This window comes from Apiospora marii, assembly GCF_038362585.1.
Source record: "Apiospora marii strain CBS 49790 chromosome Unknown utg000013l_segment0_segment0, whole genome shotgun sequence".
Lineage (NCBI taxonomy): Eukaryota > Fungi > Ascomycota > Sordariomycetes > Amphisphaeriales > Apiosporaceae > Apiospora > Apiospora marii.
Window position 1 is genome coordinate 2,594,159 of NW_027117384.1, and position 22,079 is coordinate 2,616,237.

Here is a 22,079-nt window from a genome sequence, read left to right on the forward strand (position 1 = left end):
ATACTTGAAGCGCCCTGTATATTTGTGGAAGAACGAAGCATTCTCGTTTGGGCAACCACTGAGGTGGTCATCGTTTAAGTAATACCTGGCCCACGGCTAACTGCGTTATCATCAGCGGTAGAACAGGGGTTGTGATTGGCCTTTGGCCCCCTAGGACTTGTGTGATACCAAACGACCGGGCCTCTCTTCACGGCTCCCCTTTATCGACTAACCGCCTTACCAGGGATTGAGTGCATGGATATGAGACACCATGTAACATGAACCTAAGAACAGCCAAGGTAGCCTGCTTTATCTCGGTGATCCGATTACCCCTACTTGGATGCTGATGCATTGTGTATTACCCCGCCATTCAAGACACAGACCGGAGATCGCATGCCTCCCGACACGGCGTTTCGCCTGCCCCATGCCCCAGGACTATGTGCCCACCTTCTGGTCAGCTAGACATTTTCAGGCTGGGCTGGAGCATGTTGTTGTTTTCATGACCAACGTTTTCTCATGACTGAGCTAGGCTTGGGCTACACCTAGGTGAAAATGGTGCGTCTGGTTGTCGGAGTGAAAGTGATAACTGAAGTGCTTGAGTGGCAGTGCGCAAGGTTATCTCTCGTGTCGCTAACGTATCGCTGAACAGTGGAAAAAACTACGAGAGAAAGCCAGAACGTCCTCTGAGCCGCCCCCTGATCCCGTGATAGCGGCGACGCCGGATATTCAAGTCGTTCCAGAGGATGCTCCTAGTCCACCGATTGCTTTGCCAGAGCGGCGGCATTCTGGTCCTGCACAGGAGGCTCCGAAAGACCGGCAAGGTCGACGAGCCTCGGAAAGAAGCAACCTCTCGGATGTCCACGGCCAGCTTTTAGCCGCAGTACATCCTAACTCGAGCCATCGTAGACAACGGTCAGAGGAACGACGTGAAGATCCGCTGGGTCTTCATGTGCTTCACCTGCCAGAACAGAGTCGTACGGTCGACATTCTTTTCATCCACGGGCTGGGCGGGACCAGGTGAGTATCTATTCCTGTTGTGCACCTCTTGTAGTGAGCGTCAGCAACTCCGTCTCGTCTCACACTAAGTGATTCCTAATGTTAGTCGACGTACGTGGTCCAAAAATCGAGATTTGAACTATTTGTGGCCTCAACTTTGGCTCCCGAACGAGCCCGAGTTCTCTCGAGCACGGATCCTGACGTTCGGTTACAATGCGCATTACGGTGAGTTGCAAAGTGTATCCCAGCCCTGCCGGGCCAGGCCAAATGAACCAGGCTAACTACCAATATCTGTTTGTAGCCTCTAAAACTCAGGCTTCTCTATCCATCAATGATTTCGCCAAAGACCTCCTTTTCCGTCTGAAATACGGCGAAAGTGGAACGGAGCGGATGGGCCAGGTTCCCATAGTCATTGTCGCTCACTCGATGGGTGGCCTTATCTTCAAGAGGGCCTATATACAAGGCCAGTTGAATGAAGAGTTCCAGCCGATAGTCGCGAATATCAAGTCTGTCTTGTTTCTCTCTGCGCCTCACCGCGGAACAGACCTGGCCGATACGCTCAACAAGATCCTCTCGAGTTCCATATTCGGCCACTCATCCAAGGACTACATCAATGAACTCACCCAGAACAGTCCCACGATAGACGAGCTGAACGAATCCTTCAGGCACCATGCTAGTAGCTTGCGGATCTTCTCTTTCTATGAGGCGCTCAGGACGTCCATCGGACCGAAGTCTGTAAAAGTCCTCGAGAAGAACTCGTCCACGTTGGGTTATCCAAATGAGACTTCCCAGCCCCTCAATGCGGACCATCATGAGGTCTGCAAGTTCGCCTCCCCGGAAGATCCCAACTACCAGTCGGTCCTTGGTGCTCTTCGGAGTGTGGTCCGACCTGACTACGAAGAAGTCGATCTCCAAGCTGGCGATTATGCCAACGACATGGATCGGATAAGCAAAATTCTCGGGCTGTCAAGCCCGCCGCATGACGACCTGACCTTGCTGCGCGATTCGCGGAGGCCTGGCACCTGCGAGGGCCTCTTTCGCGATGACAAGTTCTCTGAGTGGTGGGATTCTTCCAGTTCCCAATCGCGAGTTCTTTGGTTGCATGCGAAGCCAGGGAGCGGGAAGAGCATCCAAGCCTCTCTTATTGTCGACCGTCTTCTCGAAGACGACACGGCACGCTGCAGCTACTACTTCTTCAAGTACAGTGATGAGAACCGACGATCGTTGGGTTCAATGTTCCGGTCACTGGCCTACCAAATGGCTCTCCATATGCCGAGCTTCCGGCAAGCTCTGTCTGACATGTCAGGGACCGGGACAGGCCTCGAAAAGGCCGATGGCCCTACTGTTTGGCGTACCGTATTCAAGGGAGTGTTGGCGAATATTTCGCTTCCTCCCAACCTGTTCTGGGTCATTGACGGACTGGATGAGTCGGAGTCTAGTCGGACGTTTGTAGATCTCATCTCCGAAATAAGAAGCTTCAAGGGTGTCGTACGGGTCGTTGTTCTGAGCCGACCGCTATCTCATCTGGCCCAGGCATTTCAAAGGGCCAAACGCAGCATCGACGTCACGGCGCTGCCGCTTCCAAGTAATCTGAGAGACATCGAAAAGGTTGCATCTGAAGAGATAGAGTATCTCATCCCGAACAGAGATTTCAGAGATGGAACCGTCCGGAACCTCATGCAGAGTTCCGAGGGAAGCTTTCTCTGGGTCTCTCTGGTCATCGAGCGGATCTCCCGGTGCCATCGGCAGGATGATGTAGTGAGGGTTCTGGAATCTACCCCGAGCGGCATGAACGAGCTGTATGAGCGAATGGTCTCCACAATCTCGAAGCTCGACATCGAAGAGGAGATCCAGCTTGCCAGGATCCTCCTCAGCTGGGCTACTTATTCCAAGAGGCCGCTTGCTGTCGAGGAGCTGCGGGAGCTCCACAACGCCCAGCTGTCTAGAGTGATGGACTTGAAGCACACCGCAACTGAGGTATGCGGCCAACTGGTGGTGATTGGTTCCCAAAATCAGGTTTCTCTCGTACACCACACTGCGAGGGAGTACTTGAGAAGTTGCAGGAAATTGCCATTCGATTTCTCGCCGCGGGCAGTACATGAGGATCTCCTTTCGAAGTGCTTCGGTCTACTCCTGAGTCGAAACCTACGGACACGCATTGCTCAGGGCAAGGCGCCCCAGTTCCTATCGTACGCTGCCGTTGCATGGATATTCCACCTCGGTGCATGTGCTGCTGAATCAGATCGCGTACTTGATACTCTGGTGAGGTTCTTTCAAGGGGCAAATCTGCCCGTCTGGATTCAATGGCTTGCGATGAAAGGTCAGCTCTTCGACATGATCTCAGCTTCCAAGGCAGTGAACGAGTACATCCAGAGGAGGAAGCGAGTGGACTCCAACAGAGCACCTCTTCTGCATCGATTGACCGATATTGCTTTGCTCGAGACTTGGGCCGTGGATCTGCTGAAGATTGCAGCCAAATTTGGCAGTCACTTGCTGGAGGACCCAAGTATTATACACACCTGCGTGGCACCCCTATCTCCAACGAGTTCGAATATGCACCAACAATTTTCTGGCTCTTCTTCCAGCATCAGTGTCTCGGGGCTTACGAATAGTGAGTGGGATGACTGCCTGGCCAGAGTTTCGGGAGGCTCGTCCCAGACAATGCAGGTGGACGTTGGTCCCCAATACCTTGCCGTGGCAGACGACTCCCCCCAAGGCAATATAACCCTGTGGAACACAAGCATTTTCCATGAGTCCCGCACGCTATGTGCTCTAGAACCCATTTTCGCCATTTGCTTCAGCCCTTCTGGAGCTTACCTTGCATCTTACGGCATGTCGATGACCAGGGTGTGGAAGGTCGGCGATGGCGCATTGCTCGCTGTCGTCGACAACCCACACCGAGCACGGGCGATAGCGATGAAGTTCACGACCGAACGTGATTTGATACTTGCTACGGATCTTCGAACCGTTCATCATCTCTCGCTAGATCAGGACGAAGCCGCGTGGGAGGCCTTTGAAGGCTCGTTGGAGGAGACTACCTTTCCCGAGGGGGCTTTCCTCAACTCACCATCATCTGTGGCATTCAATAACGACAGTACCCAGATGGCTGTTGCCTACAGAGGTTTCCCCCTATCTGTCTGGAATATCAACCCGCCGGTAATGGTAGCTAGGTGCCGCCGGCGCACAAAGCAAGGGCAGACTAATAACAACATGTGGACAGGGGTGAACAAAGTAGTCTTTCACCCATTCAGTGGCCATGTGTTTGGCATATACCGCGACGGGAACATCTTCAAGTGGCTCCCGGCTTCGCCTGGCCTTGACACCCATGAAGAGGTGAAGCAGGAGCTTGACGCCACGCCCAACGAGATTGCCATCGCCCCCAACGGTTTGGTGTTTGCCACAAGTGATGTGAAGGGATCTGTCAAGGTCTACGACTCGCATCATATGGCCCTCATCTACAAGCTGTCCTCTGAGGATATCATCAAGAAAATCGTGTTTAGCCCAGACAGCCGCAGGTTCTTCGATCTGAGAGGATCATACTGCAATGTCTGGGAGCCCAACTGCCTGATGCGCCTCGTCGATGTCAGAAAGGAGAGCCCCCGCGATGACGACAGTATTGCAGGCTCTGAATGGGAGATTGATTCTTGGTCCGACGGTGGCGACGACAGCCGCAGCGCTTCTATATCATTTACGGCTTCGGAAACCTCCGCCGAGAGCAAACCGGCCATCACGGCTGTCGCAGTCTCTGGTAAAGGCGACCTGCTTGCCTACGGAAACGATAGTGGAGCTCTGGATATATATAATGCCGCCGCAGACACCAAGCACCATTTTGTGCAATCTGCCTTTGGCAGCATGGGGATTGGCCACATTGCCTGGGGCCGGGACAACAAGTTCCTAGCATACTCGCTGCTGAACGGACGGATCGCGGTCAAATCCCTGGAACAATTTCAGAGCGCCAAGAGCCCGAAACCAGCTTGGAGAGTGAGGAACTTATTGATAGAAAAGGGGCAGGCAAGACGCGGTGCGCCCCAGCAGCTGCTGTTTGACAGCACTTCACACCACCTTTTCGTCGCAGGCACAGAGAAACTCCAGGTCTTCGCAATCCCCTCATGCGAACTTATATGTGAGCGGGACGCCAGCAGTAGAGGTGTCTCCAAATGGAGTTTGCATCCATCCGACCCCGAGATGATCATAGCACTTTCGACCGACAAGATCACCGGGCACTCCTGGTCATCGTTGGAAGCACGGTACCAGATCGCACTTGACCTGCAATACGGAATCCTGGACTCAAGATCAGATTCTCGAATAAACATTGAGAATCTGTGTCCTTCCTACGTCCCCAATCTGGTATTGGCTGTTACATCTTCCGGGGTTGCTGATCGCCACCAACACCACATTGCTTTAGTGGACGCAAGTCTTCTCAGAAAGCCAACGGACCAGTGGCCCGAAGATCCCGTCATACGCTCAATCCCAGTTCCCCCGGTGCTTGCCGCAGCTGTCGAACGTCCGCTCGGTCTCCTTGCAGACGGACGTCTCGCTTTTCTCGACCAGAGCTTGTGGGTCTGCACAGCTCAGGTCCTGTCCAGCAGCAGCGGTACCGAGCAAATCACGAAGCACTTCTTTCTTCCTCGCGACTGGATCAACGCGGCAGGCCTCAAGATGTGCCAAGTGCTGGGAGATGGGTCGCTCGTGTGCCCGAGTAAGGGCGAGTTGGCGTTGATCAGGAGTGATACGGGTTCGGCGTGGTAGAACGTCTTTGACATTAACCAGGGCGATGGGCTGATTCCTCTTAATAAACGAACTTCTGACTCAGAATACATCTATATGTAGTTAATAATCAGCTGTAAATGAATGAACAGGACCCCCTTAGCCAAGCCATAATAAGTCTTGGGGAGGGCACCCACGAATATGCAAATATCTGCTATTTGCTAGTAACAGACTAGATCAGGGGCAAATTTCCCAGTGATATAGACTTCCTCGCCTGTTCTGGAAAATATGCCCGTGGCTCACAGTACACACGAGTGCGTTTGCCCAGTTGTCAAGACCGCCAAGAAAGCAGCACGCAACTGCGCGGCCCGACAAGCTGGGAGCCCCGACGGAACCACCGCAGATAACAGGCATAGAGCCGACGATCCACCACCATGTCCAGGTCTCACACATCAACAGCTCAACTTTTCTGCGACGATGGCCAAACCAGATAACCGCAAGCCCTCAAATGAGGCAAGGGGGCCATTGGTTCCCGAGGCGGCCACAGCACCAACAATTGACACACCGTACTCGGCCTTTCAGCCGTGGCAGAAGCGATGGATCATCGCCGTCGTCGCGTTCGCGGGCTGGTTCTCGTCGCTGAGCAGCTTCATCTACTTCCCCGCCATCCCGGCCCTGGCCGCCGACTTGGGCGTCAGCGTCGAGAAGATTAACCTGACGGTCACTTCGTACCTCATCATGTCGGGCATCTTCCCGGCCCTGGTGGGCAACGCCGCCGACAAGCTCGGCCGCCGCCCGGTCTTCCTCGCCACGCTCGCCGTCTATGTGGCCGCCAACATCGGTCTGGCGTTGCAAGATTCCTTCGGGCTGCTCTTCTTCCTGCGCATGCTGCAGAGCGCTGGGATCTCGGGTATGTTGTTTTCTTGACAAGAACTTGAAGGTACGTAGAACGGTAGAGTAAGACACTAACTTCTATAATCCTATCCTTTGCAGGGACATATTCTGTGACCTATGGAGTCTTGGGGGACCTATTTACCCCGGCTGAAAGGGGCGGTTATTCGGGTATTATATCTTTCTTGTATGTGTAATAGTTAACATCACCCTTGCTGCTGTCGATTAAATGCGGTTGCTGATTCCTCTCTGTCCCGCAAAAGCCTCAATACACCGCCGAGTATCGGCCCAGTCATCAGCGGCCTTCTGTTGTTACGGTGGGACTGGAGAGCTATTTTTTGGTTCCTCTCCATCATATCTCCGTGTTGTCTGCTGTCGATGGCCCTCTTTCTTCCAGAGACGTCGAGGGTTATCGTCGGAAACGGGAGTGTCCGTCCCAAGGGCGTATACAGGGCAATCGTGCCCATATTGGCACCACCTACCATCCCCTCTCCCCCCGATGACGCCGAGAGGCAATATGTACTCCCAGAAAAGCCCAAGGCGACTTCCGTATTTCCCAATCCCCTCGCATGCCTTCTTCTGCTTCGTCATCGCCGAACGGCCATCGTTGTCGGCTGTATGGGCATCCACTACACCATCTACTCATGTCTCCAGGCTTCCCTTTCTACGTTGTTCACCGAAATCTACCACGTATCGGGCCTGGTCTCGGGTTTGACCTACCTACCTTTTGGCGTGGCCTGTGCCATCGCCGCCTTTGGCACCGGCAAGATACTGGACTGGGACTACCGACATGTCGCTGAAAAGCAGGGCGTGGCCGCCGACAAAACAAGAGGCGACGTCATCGGACGCTTCCCAATCGAACATGCTCGTCTCCGGAGCATGAAGTTCTCGATCGCGCTGTGCTCCTTCTTCATTCTGGGCTATGGCTGGTCACTGCAGCAAAGAACGGTAAGCCGACTAATGACAACTTGCCGTTTTCTTTCGAGGCTTTCCTTGCCCATCCTGTTCATTGCACATCCCCTGGTAGTTATCATATACTAACAAGTCGTAAGCATATGGCAGCACCGCTTGTCCTCCAATTCTTCATCGGACTTACAGAACAGGGCATATTCACGGTACGCACCCAATGTTCATGTTAGAATCCCCGTTTTGGATACTGACTGAATGCAGGGTTTAAGCACGCTGCTCGTTGACATACACCCTGAAGCATCGGCAACGGCACAAGCTGCCAACAACTTCATCCGATGCGAAATGGCGGCTGCCGGGCTTGCGCTCCTGGACGTCATGCTACGCGGCATGGGTCCAGGCTGGACCTTTGTCCTCTTCGCTGGTCTCGGGTGGATTGTAGCTGCAATGCTGTGGGTGCTGGATATCAAGGGTCTGGGCTGGCGCCAGCCGGAGCCTAGATCGTCGACCTCGCAACTGGGAAGAACTTCGCAATAAATGTAGTTCATTAATTGATGTGGTGATTTTATCCATCATCCCATTCTTCAAGATATTATTGACATCGAGGTTTTATGTCAACTTGAATGGTTCTCAAGATCTCATGTACCTACATGCCTGCCTAAGCAATAGGCGTTTAGGGAGTTCCCCCGCTGTGGTACCCGATTACTTGGCCCTGTACGGCTACCCCACGTCTCCACCAACCCTTCCCGAGAGCGCTGCAAGCGTAGAGTAAACCGACCTTAGCTGCCGATCCTAACGACGTCAATTCGTAACTGACTCTGGCTTCGAGAGCTTGCCCTTTTTCTTTATCTCCCCCCCTTCTCCCCAAACTCTGCTCGCGATCCTCGTAAACAAACCCTCAACAAACCCCTCCAAGCTCTCCAAACAGGGTCGACGACAACAACAACAGCAAGTCGACTCGCCATCATGGGCGACCGCGTATACGCCAAGCTCGACCATGAGAACCACCTGCTTCTCGTAAGTTGCGCCCTCTCCCTCCCCAGCTAACCAAGAGATTCCTGCCCGATAAATTCACGATCCGACTGACCCCCGCGCGCGCGCAACGCCACAACAGGACCAACCTCTCCTCCGGCTCCCCTTCGAGCTCCTCCGCAAGAACTTCCGCTCGGCCCACTTCGAGGTCGAGCGCGATGGCTCCTTTGTCAAGAACACGCTCAAAGACACGGCGACGTCGGCCATGAACGGCAAGGCGAGCCCCGACGACGTGCTCAAGTCGCTCGACAGCATGCTGGCCCGCATGAAGGGCGTCAAGCGCAAGCTCTCCGGCTTCGCCGACGAGGAGGCCCGCCTCTACCGCCACGAGCAGGCCCGCGTCCGCCACCTCGCCGAGCTCTACGACATGCACAGCACCGAGGACGTCAAGTACGAGCACTGGAGCCGCACCCGCCTCGACCGCCTGCTGGTCGACTACCTGCTGCGCTCCGGCTACGGCACCAGCGCCCGCATGCTGGCCGAGGAGCGCGGCATCGGGGACCTGGTCGACGTCGAGACGTTTGAGACCATGGGCCGGATAAGCCAGTGCCTGAGGAATGGGAGTGTCGCGGAAGCCTTAGCCTGGTGTACGGCCGGCGATATCAAGAAGGAGCTGCGGAAGATGGACGTAAGTTTAGCAACTTAGCCTTCCCCTGCCGACCGGCGATCTTGAAACTGGGCGAGAAGTATGGTACGGGTCACTAACATTCGATGTCATACACATACACAGAGCAACCTGGAGTTCGAGCTACGGTATCAGCAATACATCGAACTAGTCCGTCCCTACACGAAAACGAAGCTCGCGGAAGCCATCAAGCACGCCCAGAAGTACCTGCACCCCTACCGGACCTCGCACCCCAAAGAAGTCCGCCAAGCCTGCGGCCTCCTCGCCGTGCCGCCCCAGCGCGCCGCCAGCTACCCGGACTACCGGGCCCTGTACTCGCCGTCGCGGTGGGAGATGCTGGCGGAGCTCTTCACGACGACGCACAACACGCTGCTGGCGCTCCCCTCGATCCCGCTGCTGCACATGGCGCTGTCGTCGGGCCTGTCGGCCCTCAAGACGCCGGCGTGCCACTCGTCGCACCCGGCCTCGCTGGCGGCGGCGCCCTCGCACGCCACCAGCCTCAGCCTCGCCAGCTCCGTCTGCCCCATCTGCAGCACCGAGCTCAACGAGCTGGCGCGTGCCGTGCCCTACGCCCACCACACCCAGAGCCACGTCGAGCACGACCTGCTGCTGCTGCCCAACGACCGCGCCTACGGCAAGGCCCGCCTCGAGGAGTACTCCCGCAAGGCCGGCCTGCCCGAGGCCCAGGTTAAGGACCTGCGGACGGGGCAGGTGTACCCGGTCGAGCAGCTCAAGAAGGTCTTTATTACGTGATTGATCTCGCTGCTGCAGGGGATGGTGCAAACAGACGTTACATGAAGATTGTGTCGTATGGGATGCGACATACCACCAAATTTTATTACTTGTCAACTCGGTTCTCTTTTTCACACGTATAGCGGCGTTACGGAAACTTCCCAGGGCAACGCTGTCCTGAGAGGGAGGGCAGGGGACGGAGTTTATACGGTTACACACGACTCTTGAAAGGCAACAGGGCATGCCACACACTTTCATCGGAATGGCGTTTAGGCGATGATCAAGGAGGGGGGCAAGGGGCATTAACTCACGGTGTTTTGTTATTCACTACTTATTCATTCCGCCTTTCTATCCTTCTTCTTCCCGTTGGTTTGGCGATTTTTGTATGTCAAGGGGGGGCACAGTGTTGCCCTAGCGCGTGTAGAGTATGTTTAAATGGCATTGTTACTCTGGCGAGGAACGGACGATCAATCAAAGGCTTTTGGCATTATGAATTGTGGTGTCATTGTTGACTTGCTCTTATTCAACTTGCTCGGGAGTGAGGCTATCCACGATTTGGTCCTGGATGGACAGCCGGTCAGTCCGTTCTGGGAGCGGGGCAGATATGTTCCTACTCATCCGGTTCAGGGGGTCAGCAAAGAACCCTTTTCCAATTCACTCCGAGACTGTTTGCTGTTCTAGTACTAGCTGTCTACGTTGGAGGGAGAAGCTGGTTCCCGACACCAGTCACTGACTACCAAGAGCACTCGTGCAGTATCCATCCAGATGACCAGAGACGGCGCCTATTTAACAAAAGCAGGCCGAGAAATAGTTCTTCCTGCCTGGCTGCCGGTCTGTTAACATGTGGTTTGGTATTAGATAATAGTTACTTAGTTACCCCTAAAATACCAGTTATACACAACCGATCCCAATAGCCAATAACCATATTGAAATCACGATACACGCCCACCCCCGTATAGAAAGTTAAGGACGGTACAGATACACCATTCGCCACGATACATACCCCAAACAGAGCCCCAGTCCCAAGTAGATAGATAGGGAGGATAGCAGGATAAAGACAGAAGATGAAGCCATGTAGAGAGATCTGGTGGGGGAGCGTCATCAATCAGCTCGCCTTTCACCGTCCATCCGACTTCAGGAGAACCAGATCAATCACCCTCGGCCACTCCAGAGCAACAAATCAGCACATCACATGACTTCCGCCAAAAGCCTCATATCACCAGCCACTCCATAGAGAGAGACAAAAAGACAAGAGAAGAAAGATCAAGCAGAGAAAAAAAAAGTAGTAAAAGCCGCTGAAAAAGGACGTTATATTCGCAACTCCATCCCCCGCCTCCCCCTTTTCCGGACCGCTGATGTTTAGGGCCTCCCCAATGGGCCCTTCCCAAACAAAAAACAGCCCAAGATCAAAAGGGCTGGCCAGCTAGCAACAACCGCTTTAATTTCCTTCCGCCTCAGATCCCCTCCTTTGCCCTGGAAATTTCATTTCACACACCTAATGGTACATACATAAATGCTGCTGCTGCTCTTCTTCTTCTCCGCGCTGTCTCTTGCCAAATAAAATTCAGTAGTCGTCGTTGTTTTTAGGGTCTTTTCCTGCCAGCAGCAGCGAGGCCTCTTTGCGCTGCCTCCGCGTAGCTGAATGGAGGAGGCTTGCGATCAGGCTGGCCACTATCCCCGCCTTGATCCGCAACACGAGGTTTGCAATAATCCTCGCCTACCTCCCACGCGTATCCACGCGACCCCCGCGGGCGATGGATCAGGGTTCCTTGGTTCTTATACTATCTCCCTTGCAGGTAAGACCCAAACGCCCCGAAGACACCGACACCGTTACCGGGCGTCATGGCGTGGAAGTTGTTCCCATTCGTGTTATGCGACTGCGCCGCCGCCGGCGTCGTCACCAGGTTTACGCTAGCCGTACTGGGCGTGCTCGGACCGTTCGTCGCAGTTCCTCCCCCGTTACCTTGCTGGGACTGTTGGTTCTCCTTCTCGCTGTTGGCCATGTCCCTGGCCGTGAACAGAGGCAGGTTCATCGTACCGCCCACAGATAACCCCCAAATCTTGCCTATATGGTCTGCCGAGATGTCCCCGTTGAAGATCTTCTCCCTTATTTGGAAGAAGATCTTTCCTGTCAGAAGACTGTCGCTGGCAGCTTGGTGTGCGGTGCCGACACGCTTGATCTTCATGGAAGCAGCTGTAGACTCCAACCCCGATTTCTGCTCGAATTGTTGTAGAATCTCATTTGCCGACGGGTCGTTGGGGGTAAGGCGGCCAAGCGAGTTTAGCTTGATGGCGTACTTCATGAGGTGTTTAACGTCATATGTCGTCGGGAACCAAATCTTCATTAGATGGTCGAACCGCGTGCCGTCGTTGGGAAGCTCCTGGTCCATGAGACACTTGGTGAAGTAGCCAAAGTCGTATCCACCATGAAACGAGAGCCATTTCACTTCCTCGAGGCCAACCAGGCCGGACGTCGTCATTAACGTAGCAAACTCGTTCGACACGATGCCCTCTCGCTCCAGCCGATCGAAATCGATTCCGGCATCACGCAGAGATTCGATCGAGCTCTGGTTCGCCATATCCTTGTTTACATCGAAGCGGAAGTTGAACTGCCACGCGATCGGCAGGTTGCCGTGGGTTGCGAAGTATTTCCTAATGAGCGGTCGCTTCTGCAACATTTCCTGCGTGGGTTTGCTGGGCGGCGTCTCTCCCTTCTCGTTGAACAAAGCTATGCCCACCTGGATGATCTTAAGCATGTCGACATTGACTCGTAACGTCTGGTAGTGGTAATCGCTCTTGTCGATAAAGTTGCCCATAGGCCGCCCGACGATACCGGGGAACTCTGTGTCCTGTTGGAGGGGTGTACCGTTAGCCTACCGCACTCCACCACAGCCAGAAGCATTCGTTGCTCACCATAGCTACATATTGGTAGTCGTCAATCAACTCCCGCAAGAGACCGATCTCGTCCTCCATGTTGTGGCGCCAAACGTCTCGTATACGGCTCTTGTTACCACCCGCTTGTCGTGTCGTTTGATCGCCGCCCATGACATGGGATTGCTGGTGAGGGTGCTGCTGTTGTTGTAGTTGCGCGGCGTGGGCGAACCCCATCCTGGCGGCATGGCTGTTGAGCCCTGTCTGGTCACCACCCACACCGAAGCCTGCGTTGGCACCCATTCCCGATCCTAGCCCGATCCCGTTTGCGGCGCCAAAGGCACCGAGCTGGGGGTTGGTCAGGTAGCCCTGAGCCAGCGACGGCGGTTGGTGAGATTGGGAGGGGTGCGAGGGGAACTGGTGTGTATAGGGTGAGATGGTCGGTGGCCCATTTTGGAACCGCTGGGGAGCTGGAGGAGGCATTTTGTGTGTTCGCTAAGAGTACTGCATGTACGTGTTCTGGTCTGTTGAGTTGCTTTTTTATCCTATTCGCAATAGCTTCTTCATCCCTTGGGCGCGAGGGTTGGCCGTCATGTGTGTCGCCGTATGCCGCGGGCCGCCACCAGAATGGAGAATGATGTAACAAAAACTATTGTGTCTGACCAGATGGCTGCAGTTTCCTTGTCGTCGTCTGGACCGTTCGAGTTCCAAGAGGGGACCTGTTGTTTCGCTGGCGAGCTTGAGAGTCAAGCTGTCCGGATCGCGGTCGAGCTGAAGATTGGATGGTCGAAGGTGGGTCTTATTGTTGGGCAAGTCTGCTGCAAGCGTAGGTAGGTTGATTGAATGCGTTTCGTTTTGTGCCAGTCTCAAGGATGATAAGTAAGTGTACTTGGGTTGGTTCGGTAGTTGCTTTCTTTCTTTTCGTCTCGTCGTTCGCGCAGGTCGGAAGTGGGAGGAATAAAAAAAGAGAGATATGCGCAGGTTGGGATGCAAGCTACTTTGGCGATACAATCGGGAGTCACTCGTTCAAGGCTGGCCACACACTGAATGCACATGGAGCCAGGTGAAGTCGATTGGGAAAGCCAGGGAAACCCACCAGCCTCGTGAACGAGTTCCGGGATTACCAAGGCCCGTGCAACCACCCGTGGCGCAGCGCTGAGCCACAACTCTATAGCAGCCGCCGTCGTATCAATCAATTGGCCAATTCGTCTCGTCCAATCAGACAGATCACCGCAGTTTCTTTGTCAAGTCAAGGTACATATGTACAGTAACTTACATGTAGGTAGACATTAATGGCAATAAAGCTCCCATGCCGTGTATCTTCTTTCTTCGCTCTTCAGAACAACAACGACAATCGAAAACAATCCCTGCCAGTACGTTTACGTAAAACTCAGTTTCTCAGTAGCGGCATGAAGGTGGGTTGAGAAACAATGGGATAGCGGGTTGTCAAGGAGATAGCTGGCTAGTGTATGACTGATTCAATAACGCAAATCTGGTCTTACCTGGATGTTTGGGGCGTTGAATCTGGGACGATACAGCCCCTGAAATGGTATCTGGCAAGCCGCAACCCGGTCATTTCTTCGTAAGTTACGACAATTGAGGCAATTACATGGTCACTTATGATCTAAAAAAAGCGAATGGCACCAAGGTTTGTATGTGGAGGCTGAAAACCACTGCCTGGTATTCAGTTCTCCTCTATCAAGTCTCATTCTCGTCACAAGCTGGCGGTCCCAACGACGGCCCACTGGAAGCAACCCTTATTTGACCATTAACAGGTCTTCCAATAACGATTCCCTTCCAAAAACACACATCCGCTTCGGCCATCATGCCCAAAGCTCATCGTCTTCTATTAATGCCGCGTTGGGAACCGACAGCTTGCCAATGAGCAACGCCACCACCGTCTGTGGCTTGCTCGGTTGATTTATCCCCTCTCTATGGGACTCGTCTGCCTCTAGCAAACAGTCCCAAGCCACTCCAGTCTTTTTATATACACCGGGGCCCCTTCCCACACTTGAAAGGGCCTTCTAATTTTGGTTTCCGTGTCTCTAGACGAGTCGATTGCTCTAAGCTTTCGGTTTCCCATGATGTCGTCAAAGAAACCGCAATCATAAAAGTCGTGCATGCGTATATATATATATAGTCATGTCCCATGATTTAAGAGGACGGGAAGACCGCCTTGCCGGCAGCGCGGGCCGCGGCCAGAGCGCCCGAAAGGCCGAACTGAGAAGACCAGCCGTTGATGCGGTGGTTGGCGTTCAAGTTCTTGACCACAACAATCTGGAAGCAGGTAGCACTGCCCTGGCGCGAGGCGATGACGGACCAGGCCAGGAAGAGCTCCCAGATGCGGTACCAGCGCTGACCGTACTTGGCGTTGACAGTCTCGGCGTTGCCGAGCCAGTTACGGTACCAGCGCCAGAGTGTGCCAGAGTAGTGAACACCGACGGTGTCGACGCTGCGAAGATAGTTAGTAAAAGCGTGAAAACACTTTTAGGCGGATATGTGGAGAAGCTTACCTCTTAATTTCCCATCCAGCGCTCTCGAGGCAACCGACGTAGTTGGCGAGCGGGGTAGAGGCATCAGCACCGGGGAAGATGTACTTGTTCAGGAAAAGACCCCAGACGAAGTCCTCGTATTGCCAAGCCTTGCGCAGACCAGAGAGCTGGACGTACATGGCACCATCGTCCTCGAGCATGTCGTAGCACTGGCGGAAGAAAGTCGTAAGTCGGCGGATACCAACGTGCTCACCCATCTCGATCTGGGAGATCTTGTTGAACTTGCGGTCGGGGATATCACGGTAATCCATGCACAGAAGCTGGCTTTGGCTCTCAGGAATGCCGTGGCGGCGGAGACCATCGTTACCCCAAGCGGCCTGGTTACGAGCAAGAGTGACACCAGTGACGTGGGCACCGTAGTTGACACTGGCGAAACGAGCGAGAGTACCCCAGCCGCAACCGATGTCCAGCATGGTCTCGCCCTCCTTCAGAGCAAGCTTCTCGCAGACAATGGCCATCTTGTTGTCTTGCATCTCCTCGAGGGTCTCCTCGCGCTCGAGGTCAGAGAAGATACCAGAGGTGTAGACCATACGGGGGCCGAGGAAGTACGAGTAGTGGTCATTGCCGCGGTCGTAGTTGGGGCGGATCTGCTCCTCATCCTGCGCGCGAGAGTGGAAGAGCACATCCGGGGCGAACTCGAAGAAGATGAAGTGGAAAAGAGCCCAGGTGAAGGCGAAGTTGCACCAGTCATGGCGGTACTCCATGGCCTCGAGGCAGTCACCGTTGAAGTCGACGTCGCCATCGAAGTACATCTCGTAGAAGGTCTTCATGGGGATCTTGTTGCGGCCCTTCCATCGCAGACGGTCTTCGTCCTTCTTGAAAGTAATGTAGTACTCGACGGGCCGGCCGGGGAGCTTCGCCTTCTCGTTCAGACGAGGCGCAAATCGGGAGGACACGGTCCAGTAGGCGATCAGAAGCGGGACGGCCAGGACAATGATGAAGAAGATGGTCGTCTTGAGGCCGCCGCCGAGGCTGCGGGCAAAGAAGGCCGGGACACCCAGCAGCAGCGCCCCGAGGGCGTAGTTGGAGAAGGACTCATTGCCGGGACCCTCTGCGGGCAGAGGAGGGTTGTGGATGGCGGAGACCTGCGGCAGGGCGTTAGTTTCGGTGATTTCGTAGTCGTTCCATTGCAATTGACTCGGGTACGGGTACGAGTGGACGGGACGGAGGGGCAACATACCTTGGTGGTGGCAACGCCACAGTCCTCGCCGGTAGCGAACTTGGGGGCCGGTTGGGGAGGGGTTGCGATGAACTTGATATCGCCCTCGAGCTCCTCGCCCTGGCGCTTCTCGGAAGCCATGATAGCGGGTTGTTGTTGGGGAATCACCAACGGGAATCACCTCTCAGCGTGGGAATGGTTGGGCTTTTTCTATCGTGGAGGGGTGACAGGCGGTGAAATTGTATAGATCGAACCACACCACGAGAGGTTCCGTCACGGCAAGCACAATGGGATTGAGCTTGCAGATGTAGAACTGAAAAGACCACCTGTTCACGCTAATTGGGCGGTATTAATACGATTCCCTGCGTGGAGAAATAAAGGAGGGCGAGAGAAGAGGCCAGACCAGACCGTTTATTATTTTCTTTCGTCAGTCTCCATGCCATGGCCCAAGTCTCTGAAAGTGACAAGGGCTTGTGGTATCTCTAGCTCCATAGGGTCCGACTAGCTCGCTGCTGCTGCACATTGCTGTACGTGTACGCAAAGTCCCGGGGTCCGCCTTGTACAGTATCCTGCGGCATTGGCGTACTGTCGCTATACTCAATCGGCAGGCACAGATAGACAAGATGGGCTGCTTCAGGTGGTTCAAATAGACGGCAAGTGAAGATCTGTCCTGGTTTCGAAACAACCTTACACGGCGGTGAGAAGATGGCAGGATGGCTTGGAAGCAGATACTCCGCTTTCACTTCTTAGTCTGGAGTCTCCAAGTTTATTTCTTGCGATCAAACATATGCATTTTAAAATCCAACCTCAGATTTTTGGCTTGGAGGGGCACACCAATTATCTGATCTGCAGTTTGCTGATCAGGTACACGTGTGTTGATGAAGTACGGTGCGCATACTGAGCTTCGGCAAGTGCATAGGCCCCGCGCCCCCGACATAAAAGATTTTGTACCCATGTACCTGATGACTAAGAATGAACGATAAGCCGACTGCCACCTGGACGCCTGGACGCCTACAGCCAATTGGGGTCGAGGCTGGCACACGGACCTTTTTTGTGGCAGAGCGAGAGCTTGGAGCAAGCCAGCGCCATTGGAGGCTGAGTTGATCAATTGACTGAGAGGTTAAGCAAGAGAGTGACAGCCCGCCGCAATAGTTTCATTGCAGCACGACACACTACAACCACCCACCACCATGTATCCCACCCGGTATGTCGAAATGCCCCCATATCAATTCCATGTGCTGCATGCATCTGTGGCAATTGACGACTGACTCTTAACCAGGTTACTGCGAGCGCACCACGGCGAGAAGCCCAGCCTTACCGGCTTCGACGTCAGAAAGTACGCCCACTCGGCCGGACAGCCTCGTTACGACCCCTGGGAGCGAGCGTAAGTTGCAACACATCTCATCACCTCTGGTGCGGTCGACGGATCAAAGAAATTGACTGGGTTCCTTGGCAGTGAGGCGTGGCGATACACCGGCCAGTTCTCGAGATTCAACCGCTTCCGGGGCGCCTTCCCCGGCCTCGGCATCGCCACCGTCGCCTTTGCCGCCTACTGCGGCTACGAGTACATGTTCCTGAACGACAGCCACCACGGCGATGCTGCGCACGGCGAGGAGCACCACTAAAAAGGAGGCAGACCGAGCAGGCAGAAGACGGTAGAGTGGAGGGTCCAACAGCATTGTACATATTGTTATACCTAAACATCCAGCAAAGAGGGCGACTGGAAAGCAACGACCAATGGCTACGGCACCGGATCAATTGACAAAACATACAATTTACTACCAGCCGAGTCCTTTTGTCAGCCTTGAAACACTGTCAGTCCGGGGCGGCGGCGAAGAAGCTCCTAAGCAGTTGACTGATATTCGGTGATTCTTTGGGCCCAATGAACATGCTTTTTTTTTGCCTGGCTATCTTGCGGATCCGATAGATCTATGCTGATGCAGCAATCCGTACTCACCACGGTATGGCTGTGTGGGTGGTGCAGAGTGTGAAGAGGATACGGATGGGCTTCACCATTGATCGGAACATCCATGTCAATTGGTCATTTGCCTTCTATATTCTCTCAGATCCCTTCTCGCATTGTTCATCGCAAAGCCCAGATGTTCGTGCTTATATGAGTCTTCTGTAGGAGAAGCTAGACTCAGTGACAGTAGAGGAGGCAAGCCTCAGAGACCCCTCGTAACAGCCTGTCCCCCCTACGCTCAACTACATGTTTCTGTGGTAACCCCAATATGGACACTCAATGCCCGTTGAGATAGGCTTCAATGCATAAAATCTAGATTTATATATCGCATTATCACAGGTGAGGCGGGACAATGGATGTGCATCCATCCATTGAGTAGCCAAAACCGACGAGGTTCGAATTCGGCTGCGCATCGTAGACCAGATGACCTTGAGCAACGACGACTCGTACTACCTGGTCATGAATGTGATACCAAGTCTTCTGCAAACCGTAGGTCATTTTACAATCAGGCACTTCCTACTCCCACGAAAGCGGTAGCCATAACTACTGCATATGCCAGAGGCGGCATACAAATTAGGGACCAATCATTCACCCCGTCGAAGCAAAAGCCAAAAAGGACGTTTAAACGTCCCTCAGGCCATGTCACTCTAGAACCCTCAGGTATAGCACAGTTATTATAACCAAACCCCCAAGAAACCCAAGGCAGTTTGTATGCATTTTTGTCATTTTTTTTTGTCTCTCCCCTCCCACTCCCATTCTCACTCACACACAGTGTCTGTATCTCTGTACAACACTACCAAAAAATTTCCAGGAAACCCTTCCACCCGAGATTCAACTCAAGATGATATAGTCTCAATATAGAATTATAAACAAAACAGATGAAAAAAGTAAAAGTAAAAACAGCAAAACGCCATTGTGCCCTATATTGTCCAGCTGAAAATGCCTTGCGCGTGCGCCAATGCAATCAATGTAAAAAAGAAACAAAATTGGCCACCACCCCCCCGTATATGCATCTCCCGTATATCTAAACTTGGAAGGTTATCGTCAGGGTATCTATCTTTCTCTCTCTATATCTCTCACTCTTCTTATATATATCTCTTTCTAGGTCGTCCGAACGCCAATGCCGCTGACCAGATCGAGCGCCCCCTCGACCGCAACCTCCATCTCCGCCAGCCGGTGCTTCAGGTCCTTGTTCTCGTCCCGCAGCATGCTAACGGTATCCCACGCCATGCTCGAGCTCTGGCCGTTGCAGGTCTTGCACCCCGCGCCGGCCGAGGCCGTGGTGTCGCCGCCCGTCATGCCCCTCATCAGCTTCTGGAACGCCGACGGCTCCTTGCCGAACTTGGGCTTGGGCGGCAGCTCCAGCTTGTCGTTGTTGCCGGCGGCGGCGGCGGCGGCGGCGGCGGCAGTCTTGCCATGCTGCTCGCGGCTGGGAGAAACCGACACGTCGGCCACGCTCTCCGTCGCGCTCGTCAAGATCGTCGGGCTGCGGCTGCGCGAGAAGACGCTCTCGCCCTCGGCGCTCTCCTCGTCCGTGTCGGTGAAGCTGACCTCGGACTTGAGCGTGCTCGCGCTCGCCCGCCACTTGTTGCGCTGCTCGTTCTCGCCCACCTCCAGGTCCTCGCTCGAGATGGACCGCTCCGCCATGATCTTCTCATGGGCCATGCGCATGAAGCGCTCCTCCTTGCGGGCCTCGCGCTCGGCGGTCAGCTCGCTCATCAGCTGCTTGAGGGCCGCCTCTTGGTCGTGGGCCTGGTTGGCCATGCTCTCCAGCTGCACCTTCAGGTTCTCGACCCGCAACCTGGTCTCCTCGGCCTCCTCCTTCTCCGCCGACCGCTCTTCCTGGATCTCGTGCAAAGCGATAGTGCGGTCGCGTAAGCCGTTCTGCATCTTAAGCAAAAGACCCGTCGCGTTGGCTTGCAAGTTCTTGTACGCCGCCGGAGAGAACGCCTCGCCGTTAGAGCCAGCAGGGTACAGAGCCGCCTCGATATTCATGTTGAGCAGCTCATCGTCGAACTGAGGGGTCGTAGGGGCGGGCCCGCTGCTCAAGCGTTTGGTCAAAGATGAGAAAAAACCGAGGCGTGGCTGCGCGGCAGGAGCAGGAGCCGGAGCCGGGGCCGGAGCCACGTTGATCGTCGGTGTCGTGGTCGCCGACTTGGGCGTGATGTTGGCGTCGGGCGAGATGGTCTCCTCGGGAGGCGGTGTCGAGCCAGCCCTTCCAGACGCTTCAGACGCGTTTTCTACCTTGCGCGCAGGCCTTCCATCTCCGGTGAACCCCATGTCTGATGATTGTCTGATATGACCTCGCGGTGGTGGCGTATGTGCCGGTTGGCTGATACGCAGCGGTGACAGAGAAGGGGCGGTGTGTTGTCGGCGGTGTTGATGATGTGAAGAGAAAGCAGATGCGGCTACCGATGGTCTCGACGCTCGTCTAGACGGTTGCGATGTTTTGTTGTCTTCGGAGTAGTCGAAGGTCAAGGTAGGCTCTTGTTCAGGGTATCCCACACCTGATCCGACGTTGTCATTCGCGTAAGGAGGGTTTGTTTCCGCCTTTCCTCTCGGCCCTGGGGCCTGCGGGCGTGGGTCGACGCTTAGCATTGGTTATATTAATTCTGTCCAGGGGGCACGGCGGTTGTGGGTTGTGGACACCCGATATGTGCAAAGTCGTACGGTGATCTTGCTGCGAGTAAAAGTAGGGACCACGGTAAGGATGCTGGAGGACCCAGTGCGCTTCAAATACAACCAACGATTTCCCAAAGTTGGGCGCTGATGAAAGATCTCGGGAGCGGGCTTTTCACCTGGGAAAGAAAAAAAAGCCAGCAGCGCCTAGGTATTCTGGTGGAGATCTATGTCAAACAGAAGGCGAGATGCAGTTCTCCTGTCCACCGCTTCCGAGTCTTTCTTGGTTGGGTTCTGAGACGGTTTACTTTGTTTGGTGCAGCAGCTCTCGTTGGAAAGCGAGCTAAGCCTTGACCCCTGCGACAAGGGTCGAGTGTGGGTGCCGAGGTCGCTGACTCTTTGGGTCGGGGCGTTGATTGTGTTGTGATTGCTCCGTATTCGACTCTGGAGTTCCGCTGTTTAACGAGATGAGCAGCGAGACCGTTGTAGGGTGGTTTGGTCAGGTTGCGGCTTGGGCGACACGGACGGGAGATGGCTGTTGTGGGCTTTTTGAGTTTTGCATGAAGAGACGGGCAAATCGAGAAATAACAAGGTTGTTTTTGTTTTGAGTAGCAGATGGCAGATGCCGCCCTTCTGCGTCCAGTTGTGCAGTGCAGCTCTGGCAAAGCTGGGTGCCCCGGGTGACAAGGGTAGTGCCGGGCCCCCCCTCACGCAAAGACAATAGCTGGAATAGCTGCAGCTAATCACCGTGTCCCGTCCTTCCTAAGGCGGGGTCTCTCCGTCCGGTGGTGCAGCTGCAAAAACAGGAAGGCGGGCGAGCGGGCGGGCGGTCTGGGCTACTGCAGGTTGCTAAGCAGGGATGGCAGCTCTTCTTCTTGTTCACCTGGTTCTTGTTTGGTTGATGAATTTCGCAACCGGGCTGGAGATCCAAGATGGCCTTCAATAAGGCATTACCGACGCCGGCAGTTGAAATGGTGTAATAGATGAGGAGGGGGATAAGATGAGAAAGAAGCAGAGAAAGAAGGATTAGAGATTAGCGAAGCCGAA

At 54.4% G+C, this 22,079-nt stretch overlaps 7 protein-coding genes across 7 annotated transcripts; 4 read left to right on the plus strand and 3 right to left on the minus strand.

Moving 5' to 3' along the window:
- Positions 1–926: 926 nt before the first annotated feature.
- PG985_015920 (uncharacterized protein) lies at positions 927–5,724 on the plus strand (the record flags this gene model as incomplete). Its single annotated transcript, XM_066835686.1, is given in 3 exon segments — positions 927–996; positions 1,066–1,200; positions 1,214–5,724. 3 exon segments carry the CDS (start codon positions 927–929, stop codon positions 5,722–5,724), a joined length of 4,716 nt encoding a protein of 1,571 aa, XP_066676889.1.
- A 435-nt stretch (positions 5,725–6,159) lies between these two features.
- On the plus strand, positions 6,160–8,016 carry PG985_015921 (uncharacterized protein; the record flags this gene model as incomplete). Its single annotated transcript, XM_066835687.1, has 5 exons — positions 6,160–6,592; positions 6,676–6,760; positions 6,837–7,521; positions 7,626–7,688; positions 7,744–8,016. 5 exons carry the CDS (start codon positions 6,160–6,162, stop codon positions 8,014–8,016), a joined length of 1,539 nt encoding a protein of 512 aa, XP_066676890.1.
- A 429-nt stretch (positions 8,017–8,445) lies between these two features.
- On the plus strand, positions 8,446–9,889 carry PG985_015922 (negative regulation of gluconeogenesis; the record flags this gene model as incomplete). The annotated part of the gene is made up of 3 exons (XM_066835688.1): positions 8,446–8,496; positions 8,594–9,139; positions 9,242–9,889. The coding sequence occupies 3 exons, from the start codon at positions 8,446–8,448 to the stop codon at positions 9,887–9,889; spliced, it is 1,245 nt and encodes a 414-aa protein (XP_066676891.1).
- A 1,760-nt stretch (positions 9,890–11,649) lies between these two features.
- Positions 11,650–13,222, minus strand: PG985_015923 (CAF1 family ribonuclease; the record flags this gene model as incomplete). The annotated part of the gene is made up of 2 exons (XM_066835689.1): positions 11,650–12,717; positions 12,782–13,222. 2 exons carry the CDS (start codon positions 13,220–13,222, stop codon positions 11,650–11,652), a joined length of 1,509 nt encoding a protein of 502 aa, XP_066676892.1.
- Positions 13,223–14,893: 1,671 nt separating this feature from the next.
- Positions 14,894–16,591, minus strand: PG985_015924 (uncharacterized protein; the record flags this gene model as incomplete). Its single annotated transcript, XM_066835690.1, has 3 exons — positions 14,894–15,191; positions 15,253–16,376; positions 16,472–16,591. 3 exons carry the CDS (start codon positions 16,589–16,591, stop codon positions 14,894–14,896), a joined length of 1,542 nt encoding a protein of 513 aa, XP_066676893.1.
- A 1,049-nt stretch (positions 16,592–17,640) lies between these two features.
- On the plus strand, positions 17,641–18,075 carry PG985_015925 (NADH-ubiquinone oxidoreductase B12 subunit family protein; the record flags this gene model as incomplete). Its single annotated transcript, XM_066835691.1, has 3 exons — positions 17,641–17,654; positions 17,730–17,834; positions 17,907–18,075. The coding sequence occupies 3 exons, from the start codon at positions 17,641–17,643 to the stop codon at positions 18,073–18,075; spliced, it is 288 nt and encodes a 95-aa protein (XP_066676894.1).
- A 1,439-nt stretch (positions 18,076–19,514) lies between these two features.
- On the minus strand, positions 19,515–20,693 carry PG985_015926 (uncharacterized protein; the record flags this gene model as incomplete). The annotated part of the gene is made up of 1 exon (XM_066835692.1): positions 19,515–20,693. The coding sequence occupies one exon, from the start codon at positions 20,691–20,693 to the stop codon at positions 19,515–19,517; it is 1,179 nt and encodes a 392-aa protein (XP_066676895.1).
- Between the last annotated feature and the right edge of the window lie 1,386 nt (positions 20,694–22,079).